At 32.0% G+C, this 17,237-nt stretch overlaps 1 protein-coding gene across 2 annotated transcripts in view; it reads right to left on the bottom strand.

Annotated features, from left to right (window-relative positions):
- LOC115882449 (plexin-A4) overlaps positions 1 to 17,237 on the bottom strand; it is a 275,684-nt gene that overhangs the window by 35,867 nt on the left and 222,580 nt on the right. For both annotated transcript variants that reach the window (XM_030900515.1, XM_030900514.1), the window contains exon 3: positions 1,108 to 1,290. In XM_030900515.1, coding sequence (XP_030756375.1) covers positions 1,108 to 1,290 — 183 coding nt within the window. The remainder of the gene's footprint in view (positions 1 to 1,107; positions 1,291 to 17,237) is intronic.

The raw sequence follows: 17,237 nt of genomic DNA, 5'->3' as shown, positions 1-17,237 counted from the left end.
ACAAGAAGATACCGACGATACTTAATTTTATTCTTACTTCATCCCAAACAAATTTGAATTTGTATGTGCATCACGTAGATCCTCCCCATGTACGCAGATTTCACATTACTGGAAAATTTAAAATTAAGACAGCTGAAAAGAAGGAAAATTTTGCGATTCCTACAATGGAAAACAATTTTAGCCAACAATGCAAACTTTATGAATACTGCCTTGAAAATTCACCCTAGCAATGCTGTCAGCAAAATCCATTGAGAGGTTTGCCATTTCAAATTTAACTTTAAACGTAATAATACTCAGAAAGGATGAGTAAATTCGACAATTCTGGACAACCTACGTGAAATCAGGAAATGTACAAATAAAATGGAAAGAAAATATAAAATATACGGCGGATGCTTCTTAATTTTTACCGGCGTTAAAAGTTTTTTTTCAAGCATCATATAATTTTATCATGATGTAAAGAAATTGGACAGAAAAAAAAACAGGAGATTGATTTTATTTGACCCCCAGAAAGTTTATTAAAAACTAAAATTATGAATTAAAAAAAAAATAAAGGAAAAGCTCTTAAAGTTCATATCTTCATTTAAAATAGATGTCAGGTGAAGAAATAAAACACATGAAACTTTTTTTTAATTAACTTTGGCTTATTTTTTAATGTCAAACGATTCTTTTTACGTTTAATGTGATTACATATTATCAGTTTTTATCGGTTGTGGCGTTATGGCTTTATTTTCCAGAATGATAATAATTCGTTTTAAAATAATTTTTAAGAAAATACACATTTCTTGCTTTATTAGGCCTCGAGGTTAAACGAATTAGGCCTTAATTTCGTTTAAAGACCATTTTGTTTCCTTTTTTTGCCGCGTTTATTAGCTCAAATTATTGTCTAAAAAGGAACGTTTATTCATTTTGATGTTTATTTTTTTCTGGAAATTATTTTTTCCTTCATTACTTTTACACGTCAAAAAATTAAATTATGAATTTTTTACTTAACCAAATTAATGTTTGAATACTGTTTAAACAAAGAAAAGAACATAAATAATCCCAGTGGCGTATACTTTTACTTTCTTTATGAATCTCATAAATTTTTGTTACATAAAAAATGCTTACCTTTTTCAAATGGCCTGTGCTGGTGCCAATAAACACCACAGTGAAATCTCCAGTCGAAGTAGCAACAACAGCCGTGAGCCTGGTGTTGAACATCAAAACTGGAACAGCAGAAACAGGCTGTTCACCTCCAAGTGGTGTGTTTACGTCCAGCCCGCAAAAATCTTCTCCTATCGACGATAATTTCTGCAATACGAAAAACCGTATGTTAATAAAATAGCTAGGGCATTTCGATAATGAAGGAAAAAATGCCTTTCCAATAAAAAATGTACCGAACACCGAAACACTTAAGGTTATTGAAGTGGATGATGTAAAATCGGCGTGGAAAAATGACATTAAATGGTCGTATGATGTACGTAACTTTTTTCCATTGGCACGCTTTTCACAAAAATTCGATGCCATAATGGCTTCGCAATGGAGATCGCAACGGGCTAATTTTGAATAAATCTGCAAAAATGCTGCTCCGATATTTTAATGTGTTTGTGCGATTGGAACCGATTTAAAACGGACGATAAGCAGATCGAATTGTTTTATTCGCAGCGATGGGTGTGTGTTACACGTTTTTAATTTCTACGTTATGCAATACATATTTTTTACCTATATAAATATGATTATTGATACACATATTTATTGTAGATTGTATGGAAGAGGGTCAGTTAATCTCCGCGACATTATAGATCTATGGTTACCCCTTTCGTGGGAGTTATACCTCAACATACAGTGGCAGAGCTTCAGTGATGAAGTGGTTCTGGTGTTTCCCTATTTTCCCAACAGAATCTGCACTTGCCATTGTTTCTGAGCTTCAATCTACTGAGGTGTTAATTGAGGAGACAGTGTCCTGTTAAAACTCCCGTGACAACTGAAGATTGTTCTTACTTAAATGAAGGCAAATCTTTGATTTTTCTCGGTCGTAAATCCTGAGAAATTTCTTCGAGTGTGTTAGACCGTTGGAGGATTCCCAGTCCATGTTACGGATGGAGTCTTTTAGGTCCTTGAGTTCTGCTTGAACTTAGTTTCCACTTGGTAAGCAGAATGGTTTTAGTCCAGTTAGTGGAGTGTTTGCGCCTTTTCCAGGTAGATCGTTTGCTTTTTCATTACCCTCTATCCCTTGGTGGGCTGGCCCCAGAGTAGGAGGACCATCTTTTCTTTGTCTAATTTGTTCAGCTTCTCGAAGAATTCTTTGGCTAACTTCGAATTGATGGTTACTGAGCTGATCGCTTTTAAGGTTGCTTGACTATCGGATAAGATGAGTTGTACGTATCTGATGCTACTGAAGGATGCTAGGAAGTTCCCATTGGTTCGGAGTATGTAGTTTTTTGGGCCAAATACTCCTATTCCTGTTCCTGCTTTGGTTTTCAAAGTATCAGTATACCATGTTATGGTATGGTCTTTTACCAGCCGAGTAAACGTTTCTCTCTTCCAATCTTTTTTATTGCTCAATACTACAGCGAGGTCATACATCTTTTATTTAATCTATCTTAATTTCCCTGTTTCCCAAGCTCTTGAGTGGACACTTCTCCCGGTTAAAAGATTTTTAGGTAACTAGCAGAAATTTAAATAAAGTTTATTGAAACCATTAACGATGTAGTTACATACCAGATGACCTGCTAAACCATAACTAAAAATTTTATTGCATAGGCAGTAAAATCTGTAACTTTTTCAGGAAACATCTTAGGGCATAATATGTTCATAGTTTTTCATTTTTCTCCTATTTGTAGTATCCACCCAGCGAAGTTTGGAACACAGTTTTTTTACATCCTGTCTGAATGAAATATTTTTATTCAATTAATTTGTTATCGTAGCAAATAGCTTTCAGATTGTTATTTTCAGCCCTTATTGAAACGTATGATCGGCAGATCGAATTCCTTTACACAGCGTAAAAGGAGAGAATTTCCCAAGTTGGGATAATTGAACGCGAAGCATAAAAATGTATGGAACTTTTTGAAGAGCGCACATTTTTTAACAGACAAATAACGCTGATCGTTGCCTTTGCAGTGCCCGTTTAAGCCGAAATTGTTATTGTGAAAGGAATCGATCATTTTGTAGTAGAAATAATTGTATTTGCCAGCCCTGAATACTGTTTTGTACATGAAAATATCTAGAGAAAATTAGTACGGAGCTCTGAAACATGTTTCTATTATTTACTTGCCGAACTGCAACAAGTGAGTTTGACAAGACTTAAATCTTAAGTCTTAAGTCATTTTTAAAACCAAAATTATTTAATTCTTCAGTCAATTTCACATAAAGTGTAAATGATTTAAGATCTTAAAACTTGGAGTAATTTAGGTTATTTTTTGCTTGGAAATGAACATTCACGATATTTCCCATATAACTTTACATATAAAATGACAGCGATCTTCATTTCATAGCTATCGCTGAGGCCGTTTTTTTCCTGTTCGTATGATATATGTATTCATCATGATAATTATATAGGCTGGTATGATTATAATCTTACGTAAATCTGAAAATAAAGTTTTATACCACGTAAACGTTTAATATAAAATCAAGTACACCTACAAACTAATTACCTATAACAAGGGTTATTAAATTATTGGTATTTACTTTAATATTATAGTCTCGAAAATAATTTAAGCATTATCATCTTAAATGCACTTCAGTTAAATTCACTATTACCTAATTCAAAATGCAATATTAATTATTTATTTTTGGAATAGATTAATACATAAATTTAACAACAGGAAATGGCTTAAGTTGTCCTGAATTGGATATAATATGCCAGAATACCGGTTTACTGTTTTAAGTTTATTCTATCGATTTTCGACGCTCATTTCCATAATAATTATTTATAATTTCTAATTAAATTTGGAGCTTACTCAACTGGCAATAAATTTACGAATATTGACAGCTACTTATTTGAAGCGATAATTAAAATTGCGAAAGGAATATTGTTCAAACATTCAGCCATTCTGACCGTATTTTCTTGTTATCGTGCCACTGGACAATGAAGACTAAACCATTAAAGAATTTATTTCAGAAGTTATTCGAACGAATAAAAATTGGCAATGTTCCTTTGGGAGTTTACTAACAAAAATAAATAGCGAGTTACTTCGGACAATGCTTAATTAAAATTAATTTTGAAGTTGGTAAGTTGGAAAGCAAAAAGTTTTCATTTGGCACAACAGTAATTCTTTTGTTCAACTCCTAGCTAATTGGGTTCGGATACAGATTGAAGCGTAAATTCTAAACATTCGTATTTTTAATTAGCATTAAAAATATTTAAAAATACACTAATAATAATTATATACATGGTTCAATAGATGCAATCAATACCACACACAATGCTTCCAGGTCGTATTCCAGGCAGAAATCTTCGCCATTCTACAATGCGCGAGAGAAAACAACAGAAGAGCTTACTTAGGTAAGCTAATGAATATATGCTCAGACAGTCAGGCGGCACTTAAGGCGCTTATGAGCCCAAATGTATCATCGAGACATGTCTGGAAATGCCTGGGTAAACTGGGACCTCTGGAAGAACGGAAGAGAATTAAATTATTACTACCCAAGGCTGAAACATTAGCAAAGTAAGGATCATCTGCAACGATCAATCCTATCTTGGTCCAGAACTAGCAATGGGAATACTTAAATGTATAACCCGTAATGCAGTAAGACTCTGGATTAGGAAAAAACAGAATGTCAACTGGAGAAACAGACAGGGGGACAGGCATAACAAGGCCTTTATCCAAGGTTGTAAAACCACCAAGCACCCTCTAATGCTTAGCAGGAAATAAGTGCTGATATAATAGGTCTCTTGACAGGATATATGGCTGTTAGGTACTACCTGAACAAGCCCAAGCTGTATTAAGGAGGTCTTTGATGCAGACCTGCTATAAAGTCCTGAAATAGCTGAGCACATAATGGGTCAATGCGAGGCTCTGGATCCCAAGCGACACTTTCTGCTACTGAAAGCAAGGCCATAACCGGAAGAACCATGCTTCCATCCTATCAAGGACCTACACAAGCATAGAAGAATGCAGACATAAAAGAAACAAACACAATAGGCCTTACAGGTCGCAGTGTTTCAGGCAAAAGAGCCTCTTATTATTAATTATCCAAACATTGTGTCTAAAGAGTGTCAAAATGTATCTTTCCAAATTTTCACATATATAACAGCTATATTTATTTATAAACGCTTTGTTTCGGAGGAAGTTTACTTTCATATTTCATATTTTACCTATTTATACGTTTTTTATATATGCCTCAAAAATAATAAAAAACTTCTATATGTACAATTTTTTTGGTAAATATATCCTGCAATTTATATGATACTTTTCCTTTATTTTAAGCATAACGCTAAAATGAAAGAAAATGGAAATGGTGCTTTTTATCTTATAATTTATTAATCGTTATAAATTTTTGACGAGTTGCCACCTCAGGGACGTAACTACATTTGGAAAAAAATCGCTAAAAGCCGAGGGAAAGGCAATATTTTAAAATCAATAACCGTAGATTCAAAATGGGAGTGTGAATTTTGCCGGCGTTCGAAAGTTTCAGCGTATTTAAGATATTCATCTCGAAGTTGTAAGGTTCTGAACCACACGTAGAAAAGTTAATTGATCCGTATATCAGTCTGGCTGGTAAAATACGACAGCAAACTTTCTTATAAGTAAAATATATTTCTTATAAAACAAACTAAAGTATGTAGATAAAGGCGTCGTAATTTAAAGGCCAATTAAAAAGTTTTTAGAAAAATACCCTACCAAAATAAATACTGTCTGTCTTTTTGGATCTAGTTTATTTTTGAGTAAATGTTACTTACTTAGGACTATGTTTACTCTTTTTCTTAGATGTCTGAAAACATGTAAAAATAACCAATAATTGGTTTGGTCATAAAATTTGTCGATTTTTGTCAGGTCACTGATTTTGATGGACCTGCTGCTATTTACTAATTAAAAGGCGTGGAATAAGAAAATATAGGCCATTGTGGTCTTACAAGTTCAGTATTAGTTATAGGGGAAGTTTTAACCATTATAAAAAATAGCTCTAAAACAAGGGTTCAAAAAATTAATTTTCTCACAAAAACAAGGCATCTAAATTTAAAAAGCTGTGTATATTCTAAATCTACATATAATTTCTTACAAATACTGGCATTTTCATAATTTTAGAACTTTTTTTACTATCTGTCTTAAATCTTTGAAAATGTGTAAAAATAGACATTTTCTCCGTGCATATATGTACATATGTACTCAAGAAATTTGTCGATTTTGGTCAGGTCACCAATTTTGATGAACTGACATTTACTAATTAGATAGAATGAAATAAGAAAATATAGGACGTTGGGGTGTTACAGTATTAGTTATAGGGAAAGTTTTAAACATCATCAAAAATAGCTTAAACTTAAAAACAAGGGTTCATGAAATTTATTTTCTTACAGAACCAAGGTATCTAAGCCTTCAAAGACTACTATTATGAATTTACATCAAATTTCCTACTAATATTCATATTTTAATGATTTTAATATATATAAAAATTAAAGCAATAATTAGAGTATTTTGGTTATTACTGAAATGAAATCATTTAAAAAAGAATAAATAGAAATAATTCCACATATTCAAATAAAAATTTACACTGTTTCAGAGCAATTCGTTTTGGTTTGTTACAATTTCGTAGAAAGTTTACATAACCAAATTTGATTGAATAAAAGTACATAAATTAAAGAATTCGAGCCGAGTTTGTAGTACAAAACCACAAAAAAAAACAGAACCTTAACCACTCTGATATAGTATTTTTGTAAATCAGTTGAAATAACAGCGCAAATTTATCGTTGTTGCATATCTATTTTTATTTTTATACAGTTTCTCTTGAGTATTAATTTTTTTTTCTAACATTCATTAGTTACTCAGGAATAAAAATCATCGTGAAAAAGACCGTGACTGAACAAAAATTGACGAAAACCTGAAATTTGGGTAAAACGTACTCCCTTTCGGCAATCATAAGTGCCCCTTTAACGCTTTTTAGCAAAAAGGGAGAAAAAAATAACAATTCTTGCTTTTTACTGTGCCACAATTGAGATGGGACGGAAAAAGCTGTTCTTAGAATGCATACAAAGACAGAACAAACAGTTTTCAATGAATACAAATTTGATTTATTCTTTTACGAACTGCTATTCTGTAGAATATTTTTTATTAAGCACTTGTGTAGTTTCGGGAACACAAATTATTCTTTTTTATTACTGTAACAAACAGGGCAACGGCCCAGCTACGTCGAGCCGCCGGTTTCCAATAGATCATCAAAGTTAAGCGACGTTAATAACATTAGCAGCAAAAATGAGAGGCTAACTCAAAATACTTTACTAGTAACAAACAATATATCTTAAAATGCCAGCCTTTCCGTAAAGCTATAAGTTTCCATATTTATAGAAATATGCCAGTAACAAAAGTAAAAAATGCACAAAAATAAGACTTTGTATACATTTGAAAGATATATTTTTCAAGAAAGCTTACTAGAATCTTTGCTATAGAACTTTTTTAACTTGGGTCATTATTTTCTAAAAATAAAACACTCCTGAAAAATATGAGTAGATAGCTTTAACTACTTGTAGACCTACAGTGGTTATTTCCTTGCATTAGAGAATAAAATCAATTTAGTATAAAAATGAGAGAACAAAAAGTGAAGTTGCTTACTTCAAAAGGCATCTAATTGGGCACATTTATTCTTTTTGTATCGAAAAAAGACGCTGGTATTTCAAGCGACTACAATTTAATGTGAACAATGATATTTTGAACCTCTAGTAATAATGTAATGACAGACAAAACGTGAAGTATGTGTTGTATTAATAAATGAAAATTCATTTTTAAAATTATTATATTTATACTACTACTGTCGTTAATAAGTAATAATTTAAATTTGACAGGGAATTTCGAATTCAAATGCTGTTAATTTGTTTACTCTTTGATTATTTTAGAGGAAGTGTAATACAAAGGAATATCCGACCCTTTTCAGTTTCAGGCTGGCATTTCTTCAGATAGATTTTTCACTCTTTCATTTTTCTATTACGAAAAAACATATCAATCTATATACGACCCGATTACCGAAAAATTCTACTTTTGAAAATGACTGTACTGATACTTTAATCCCAACTAACGTTTAATAATATAATTTTAACTGTTCCATTTGTATTTTGACTGAAGAATAATTTGCTGTTTTGGTAACCTCCGAAGTGTTAGAAATTTCACGCACAAATGCTCTTAATTTGTTTATTCTTTGATTATTTAACATGAAGTGTGATATAAGGGAAATAATTTTAGACCCTCTTTGGCCCTTAGGCTGGCAACCCTTCAGATGGGTTTCTCACCCTTTTATTTGTTTGATAAATTACGTTTTATTATTTATAGTCTTTTAAGAATTTGCGACGGTAAAAATATAAAAGGAACATATTTCTGAGTTCGTACATTTATTTAATTTAGACTGACAAATATTCGTCTAGACATGTTCGCCTAATATTGTGTTTTTTGCGAGTTTACAAATTGAAGTTGCGTGATAAATGAGAGTTGAAACGACACAAATTACTTTAATTTCCTCAAAGGGAAAAACATGGAGGCACAGACAATATTAAAATATAGAGAAATTTCATCCCATATATTCCAAAAATATACGTCTGTATACGCCTAGGCGAAATTACATCTCTCGAATCCAAAAGGTTCGAACATCCTGTCTATGGGTTATATTTAACTGTTAAGGTGTGGCTTATCTGCCCACAACACGATTTTACTTCTCCGTAGATTCAGAATGATGATTTATAAAATTATTTATTACTTAAAACAAGCGACGCAATAGACAATAACAAACAACTGACATATCCGACCACCCTGTAAAAGACACACTTTCACTTTAATTCAGGCGAAACTCTATTGAATTGTGATTATTATACCTAGCTATAAAGTGTATTACAACGCGACCTTGCCGCCTGTTTTTACATTGTTGTATTTTGTATTTTCGGGGCAGAACTTTATAGGCGCACCAACACCTGTGTGAGGCATAAATTAAATCCTTCAAAAATGCCATTTCAGAATTTAATGGCCCTATTTATACGGATTATACTATAAAGGATGTTAAAGATAGATTTGTTGCTAATAATCCCTTTTTAATATTACAAAAGGATGTTTATGCCAATAAAAATATTTTGACGGGTTGATCACAATATTGCTAATAATCGGATATAAGAAATTTGGTAAACTGAATTTAAACTATGCAAAGCTTCTAGACAAAATATAACAATAAGGTATATCCTGAAATCAAAATTTAAGCCTCTTTAATAGTTCGAACTTCCTCTACCTCGACAAATATCTACGTCGAAATTAATAAAGACATTTATATCAACACAGTATTTCACTTTACTTTAGTTAATGCCTTAATATTGTGGTTGTCACTATCTTAAGTAGCGAATCTAGTTCAAATTTTATCCTTTATACTCAGAAAAGATACTCGCTGTCTTGTTTTAATACTTGAATTTCTGAAAGTCTGAAAGTTATCAATAAAATTCATTTTTACTTTAATGAATCTTGTCTTCTTTTAAGTTCTCTGCCTTGTATAAAAAGATTCACAACTTTATCATGCAGTCTCTTATTTCTAAACCATTGCGTTTATAGTTATTAATGATACAAGTTCGATACGAACATCATAATGAAACGCGTGTAACGTTAAGCCACGAGGTGTTAGCCAAGTGGCTTGGTTACAAAAGTTTCATTAAAAAGTTCGTATCGAACGTGTATCATTCAAAATTTAATCTACGACGCGACACGAGGGACGATCCAAAGAGATTTGATTTAATTTAAAATATCAGAGATATCCTCATAAAAATTAAAATTCAAAATAATCAGGTGCCCATATTAGTCGACGCCGTGGTAACCGTGCTTGTTGATTGTCTCCATTTTGACTTTGACAACTCAATTATTGATGTTCAATTTTGTGTTAAACGTTCAGTTTTAGCAAAAAGCAAAAAATAATATTAATATGGGTGATTCTGATTCTGAAAGTGTCCCCTCGGATATTGAAGGCATTGCGCAAAACGTTGTCGATTCCCTACTTCCCGAAAAATCAAGACAAACGTACGAGCAAGCCTATGTAAAACTTGAAGATTGGTGTAAAGGGAAAGGAATCAAGAATATTTTTTATCACTTTGGGTATATTATCCCATGCTACGTTCAGTTATATTAGTGAAGAAAAATACAGATATTAGTAAGTACGTCCATTTAATTGCATTTCTAAAAAGAAAATCGGAAGGATTTCGGTCAAAAAAATGAGAATTTTAAGAAAAGAAGACATACTCGTTTTTTGTTGGAAGCCCATGATAAAACTTATTTCCTGACAAAAGTTTCATTGATAGTGGGACTTGCGGGAGCCTGCCGGCGTATCGAGTTGACAAATCTGCAGCTGCAAAATGTTAAAGATGAAGGATAATGCATTCAGGTCATTATTCCATTTACGAAAACAAAGATATCACGAGATTTTTTTTTATAACGAAAGGGAATGTTGAAGGAATAAATATGGTGGAAATGGTTCGAAGATATATAGCTATGCGGCCAAGCAACACAGAGCATACTCGATTTTTTGTGGGGTACAGAAATGAAAAATATATTAAGCAACCCGTTGGCATTAATGCTTTAGGGAAAATGTCTTCCAAATGAATAAGTCTTCCAAATCCACAACAATACACTGGACATTGTTTCCGTAGATCGTCTGTGTCGTTGCTTGCAGATTCAGGAGTGGATTTATTAACTGTTAAAAGACATGATGGTTGGCTAACACAGTGGCAGAGAGCTATATAGAAAATTCCAAAGAAAATAAGAAAAAAGTGTCATGTAATATTTTGGGTAAGATTTCTGGCAATGATGGGTCTTCAACAAGTTCAAGCACTCAGGAAATAAATTTACTTTCTAAAAATTCAACTCACCTGTCATCGTCTGGAATTAATTTAACCAATTGTACTGATATTATAATTAATGTTTACAATAAATAAACGTATTTAGGTACCTTTTTTTGCTTGTTTCTTATTTTAAAATTTGCGTGTTATTATGAATTATGAAAGCCATAATGACATCCAAATGACAATGTTAAATGTGTCATAATGACATTGTCGTAGATTAAATTAATAACGTAATTAATATCTATTTTGTTCAATTTGAGATTAAAGAATATTTTATTAGTGTATAATTTATACATTCTTTGATGAACAAACTAAATAGTTTGAAATAGAATTTAGCATCTGTAAAATTTAATACATTTCGTCCAGGGTGCATAGGGATTCATTTAATTAATTTATACATAAAACAAGCAAAAATCCATAGCGGTATTCAATAGATCGGTTTGTTTTAATCCATTGATATTAATTCTGCTATTGAACAGTAATAAATTAATTAGGGGAGCCGAATTCTAATTAACGAATTAATATATTTTCTACATATTTTTTATTACAAATGGAAATAAACCGCAATTTGTTAATTCCATTGATTACTAAATATTGAAATTGTGCGGGAAATTTGAAAGGACTCATAATTTAGGGGTAAATTAAATAAATCAAAAATTGAAGCTAATTTTGGAATACTCAATAGAAACGAAAGGTAATGAGATATAAATGTACCACTTTGTACTAATTATAGAAAAACAAAGGCTAAAAAGGATTTTAGTGCATTTTCACATTAAATAATGATCACTGTTTTCATGTATACGAGTATTATTAATTTACTTAATGAATATAGTTTGTTTTTTAAATAGGGTAAAAAATCAGATTGATTTAAAGTAAACCCTATCAATAGGCTAAAATATGTCAAAATCTGACACAATTCTTCGGTATATTGAAATCCATGAATATATGTAAAGTTATTTATTATTGAAACATCGAAAAAGTGGTCCACGATTTCTTACTGGTCGAAAAATTATGGCGCGCAGTTTAAATTTCACAAGACGAACTACTGAATTTCTGTGTGCAAATAACAAAGTTTTAAAGTGGCTAAACTAGAGCGAAGGTGAAGAAGCAGATTATTTTACTGAAAATCACATGGATTTGTTGGTACCAACAGCCGCTCTTAAGAGTCCATTTCAATAATCCGAAAAAGTAGCAAAATAAGCGTTCGGCATTTAACGTTTTATGTAAAACTGGCTAGGTATTTTTACACAAATGAAGAAAGAAATTAAAGATAAAGGATAATACTATATCCGTATTGTAGCACATTTTTAGACAACTTCTTTATTTTTAAGATTTTGATGATCAAACATCAACAAAATATTCCGTATGTTTGGACTAAATTTTCTCGAAGATAAAGACATAATTTAAAATTCCGTTACCATACGGAAATAGATTGAAGTTTTGTGATTACAGTGATATAAAATTTATATAGTTTTGTAGCAAATTGCTCGCTATTTTATGGCAAATGCTGAAGCTCTGCAAATCAAAGCACATGTGCTTGGAATTTTGGGTATGGCTTAACACGACAGGATCGGGCTAAGCCTTAGGCAGATTTCTGAAATATAATATATATTTCCTTTGGCCACACACCCGCTTTACCCGACCCCTGAGAGCGACCCGAACAGTACAGCGTAATAGACTCTTAAGACCGTGCACTAGTTTCCATGTTAATTCCCAGTATTAAGTATTATTAAATTTAATGTTATCACTTTGATTTTAGATTATGATCTAAATAATCTCAAATATTAATCTTTACTAATTTTAACAAAAATAATACAGCAATTTGTGTTTTTAATAAATCCATCGCATTTATACTCAAAATACAAATATTAAAGTATTTTTTATTTATTAGGGAAAGGGGGAGAGGATCGAGATAAATCTCACGACACAAAAAATTACACAATCTTTCAAAAAAAGTAAAATAAATTTAAACTTTTAAATAAAAAAAGATTACCGTTACTTTTGTTTTTGGCGAAAATAAAGCATAAACACTATTCCAGCCAACATTCTTAATTATAAAACCCTTTGATTAAACAGTACGCGTATCAAAGGCTAGATATTTTATAGATAAATCGAATTTTTATTGCAGCCTATCGTGAATTGAACGAGAGAAATTTTGCCAAACGAAATGCAAAGAGCAAAAAGGGAATCGGAGCATAAATAAAAGGATGCAATTTGGAGCAAAAACAATTAATTCGTATTCAGCTATGAGCAAAAGAATTTTATCAGGCTCTCGCATGAAATATAGAGTCGAGGTCTCCGGCTGAAGGAAATCCACAAAATAAAATTTTAAAAGTCTTTTATGAGCTTTTAAAAAGTGTAGATTAAGCGCCGTTCACAGTGCAATAATCCGTTTTCTTTTTGCCTCTCGACGTTCCGATTTCCAATATTTCAATGAATTCCTCGGAAGAGGAAATCGACTATGAAATACTGTATCTTACAGTTGGTGATTACTGTCTCCAATATCTTCTTTTCTATGATGAATGGTTCGATCGTGACTTTAAAAAGATAACTAACTAACCGTTAGTGCGGAATTTCGTAACATCAGAACCAAGCGCTTCGATCCGTTGACTTGATTTCCAATAGTTCTGCCTCTCTTTTTACAATGTCTGGCCTATCACGCTGCTTACGATTTATAATCATCGCTGAATCTTGACTTATTAACTACCACGCCACTTTCTTAACATGCTCTCTTACAACCACACTATTTCGAAATACATTATATATTGAGGTATTTAAGTAAATATAACAATAAAGGATTTGTAGACAATCTGTTATTCCACACACGATTCCTTAAGTCGACACACAGGGTGATCCAAACTTATTCTAGTACACATATAGAATGGTATTTTTAAAACCGAAAATATGCTATAACTTTTTTTTTTCAACAATACCGAATGATCGAACAAAAAACGGCGTCAAAGACGGCTGGGGAATGACAATCTATGATAATCTTGGTGAGGTCAATCTCTAGACGTCATTTCCTAAAAATTCACATAAAACTTGTCAAAATGAACACTAATTCTATAAAGATCAAAAAAGGATATAACGTTATAAAACCAATAAACATTATTTGGTGTTTCAAATAATATAAAGGCAAATTGAAACAGAATTTCAAACTAACAGTTTGAGAGATGACGTTTTTTGATATAGATCAATTTAAAACATTTTAAAATGGTCTGTGAATAATAAACTGAATGGACTAATATAAATTGAGCGAAAACCAAGAAGACTACCGAGTGGCACGCTAGCATGTACTCTTGTGTTGTTTATGCATATTTAAGTTGCGTGTTTGGCTTTTAAATAATTAAAGAAACGGAAGAATAAGCAGGAAGAAAAGTTTTAAAATACGCACATCATTTCGAACGCAAAATAAACCCCAGGAAACACATAACAGTAAATTGAATATGTTGTATTCAAAATAACACCCATGTTCGAATTGAAACAGAAAAAACTTCGAATCGAATACAAAATCGTTCCACAAACTCAGACTGTTCAGTAGATACATAAATTAATATTAAAAAATGCATTTTCCTAAAAATACACCTTACTATATCAATTTTTCGAAGAACTCGATCAAATTTCAGAGTTCTAATAAAAACTATACAATATAATTCGATTACGATCGAGCTAAGAAAAAAAACAGAGAAACTTGATGTCAGTTGATTACGTGTTTGGAAATATCCAAGAAATCGAAGGGACAAAACTCATTCCCTCGGATGATAACCTAACAAATATCTTATGGAGGTGTGTAGTTTCTTATCAAGAAAGAGTCGTCGAAACTTTGATTGGACGAATGTTTATGTCAACACTAACAAGAAAAAATTATTTTAGTTCATGATAAAATTAGTTTTCTGTAAATATTGCCTATACTTTTTATTTAATTATAAAATTTAGTAAATTGTATATATATTATGACTGTTTAAGACTGAAATTCTGAATCATATATGCTGGCATATTCTCAATTGTCAATTAATTCTTAGACAAAGATAAGAAGCATTATGAAAAACTGTAAAAAATTGGATATATAGAGGTAGCTCTCTAAGAAACAGTCAACAATCTGTACAGTCTTCCACGAAAAATCGAAAAGACAGATATCAAAGTGACGAGGTCTAAATCTAGTGTAACGGTTCATTGCTTCCAAAAAATCGTTAGTTCTCTTAAAGAAAAAGTTTTAGGTCGCTAGAGATTCTATTGATATAGACTTTTAGGCTACAGAAATTGGTCAAAGAATGCCTAGAGAAGCTGAACAAATTAAGCAAAGAAAATAGTCCTCCTACTCTGGGTGCGAGCCCACCAAGAGATAGAAGGCAATGAAAAAGCAAACGATCTAGCTAGAAAAGGAGCACTAACTGAACCAGGATTGATCTGCTTTCTAAGTGGAAACCAACTTAAAGCAGAACTCAAGAAGCTGGAAGACTCCACCCGTAACCTGGAATGGGAATCCTTCAACGCACTAGAAGAAAATTTTCAGGTCTTACGACTGAAGATTTTCCTAGATTTAAGTAAGAACAATCTTCGGATTGTCACGGGGTTTTTAACAGAAAACTGTCTCCTCAATGAACACCTCAGTAGATGAGGTGTTCATCTACTGAGGTGTGAAGTTATGAAACAACGGTGAATGCAGTGGGGAAAATGGGGAAATACCACAACACCTCATCACAGAGTGCGTCGAGACGAGAACCATTCGTGTCATAAACTTTGGTACGACTGATATCGGATATGGAAAACTAACCTCTGTAAAACCGTCTCACATACTGGCTTTTGTCAAAGCCTCAATACTGTATGATGAGTTATAGCCCAAGAAAAGTGGACACTTCTACACAGATTTATACATTCTACAATTTACAATTACTGTGAATAGAAATATGACAATGGACGTTAAGTTTCTGTAAAAGTATTGCAATGTCAGGGTATAATAGTATATAGACAATTTTTTCTCGCGTGGAAGAACAATCTGCGAAGTCTCCGCAACACGAACAGCATCATTTGTTCGTGCAACCGAAATTAAGTTTAAGTAAAATTAGATTGTAAACCGTCCGTATAAAGTTGTTTCCCTAATTCTAAGAAAGTTCCATTAGACGAGTTGAATTGCCCTACAGCTTCGGTTTACTTGGACGGTTGAGGTCAAGATATTATTCCACCAGGTGGGAATAGACGGAGAAGAAGGTGCCCTCCATTTATTACTCAGCTAAGCAACTCTTAGACGAAACCATTTAACTAAACCTGGAAAAGTTTTCATAGCTCCTTGTTTCGTAGTTATTGGTTTGCGGTGGCGTTTTACCCCGACAATATATTTATTGTTTCTACAAATAGGAAACTTTATAAATATACAGGGTGGTCCGCACTGTATTCCGGAAACTTCAACAGCATATTCTGCAAATAAAAATATGTAAAAAAGTTCGTATAAATTTATGTCTTAAAATGCTTAGTTTCGGAGATACAGGGTGTAGAAGTTTCATTTTTATTTTGATTTTTTCCAAATAAGTAACGTCAATATTTGGATGAAAATTGGTGTCTGGGAGTTTTTTTTGACATGAGTAATGTGATTTTGATGTCAATATGACTCCTACTTGTAGGGGGCGCCACCTACATATTTTTTAACTGGTTTGAAGAGTAATAACTTTTTGTCCGTACCTGTATAAAACTACTAAGCAAAAAAATATACATTTACAATGTTTTTTACGTAAAAAAGATGTCTTGGTTAAAATCGCTACGAGTAATGGTTCTCGAGATATCTGGAATTCTTTTCATAATTGACATAAATTAAACATGTTGGCTAAATAGTTGAAAAGACTGAAATCGTAAAAAATAGACTGAAATTACAAATTTGAAATGTTTTTGTGCCAAAATTTCAACAGAAACTCTTTTATCATCATTTTTTTCGAAGAAAAATTTATGATCAATTTATAAAAATAAAAAGTTCCCAAATTTATCATTTCGGTCAAATAACTATCTACTCAACATGTTTATTTTTTTGTCAATAATGATATGTATTGACTATTTCCATTCTAAATATCTTGAGAATGGTTGCTTGTAGCGATTTTTACCCATCATATATTTTCATTTTTTACTTAAAAAATGACGAAAATGTATATTTTTTCACTCAGTAGTTTTATACAGGTACGGAAGAAAAGTTATTATTCTTCAAAACAGTTAAAAAAATATGTAGGTGGCGCCCTCTACAAGTAGGAGTAGGAGTCATATTGAT

This window comes from Sitophilus oryzae, unplaced genomic scaffold, assembly GCF_002938485.1.
Source record: "Sitophilus oryzae breed Bouriz unplaced genomic scaffold, Soryzae_2.0 scaffold_177_pilon_pilon, whole genome shotgun sequence".
Lineage (NCBI taxonomy): Eukaryota > Metazoa > Arthropoda > Insecta > Coleoptera > Curculionidae > Sitophilus > Sitophilus oryzae.
Note: the sequence above shows the minus strand (reverse complement) of the source record. Positions and strands in the feature narration are given on the sequence as shown.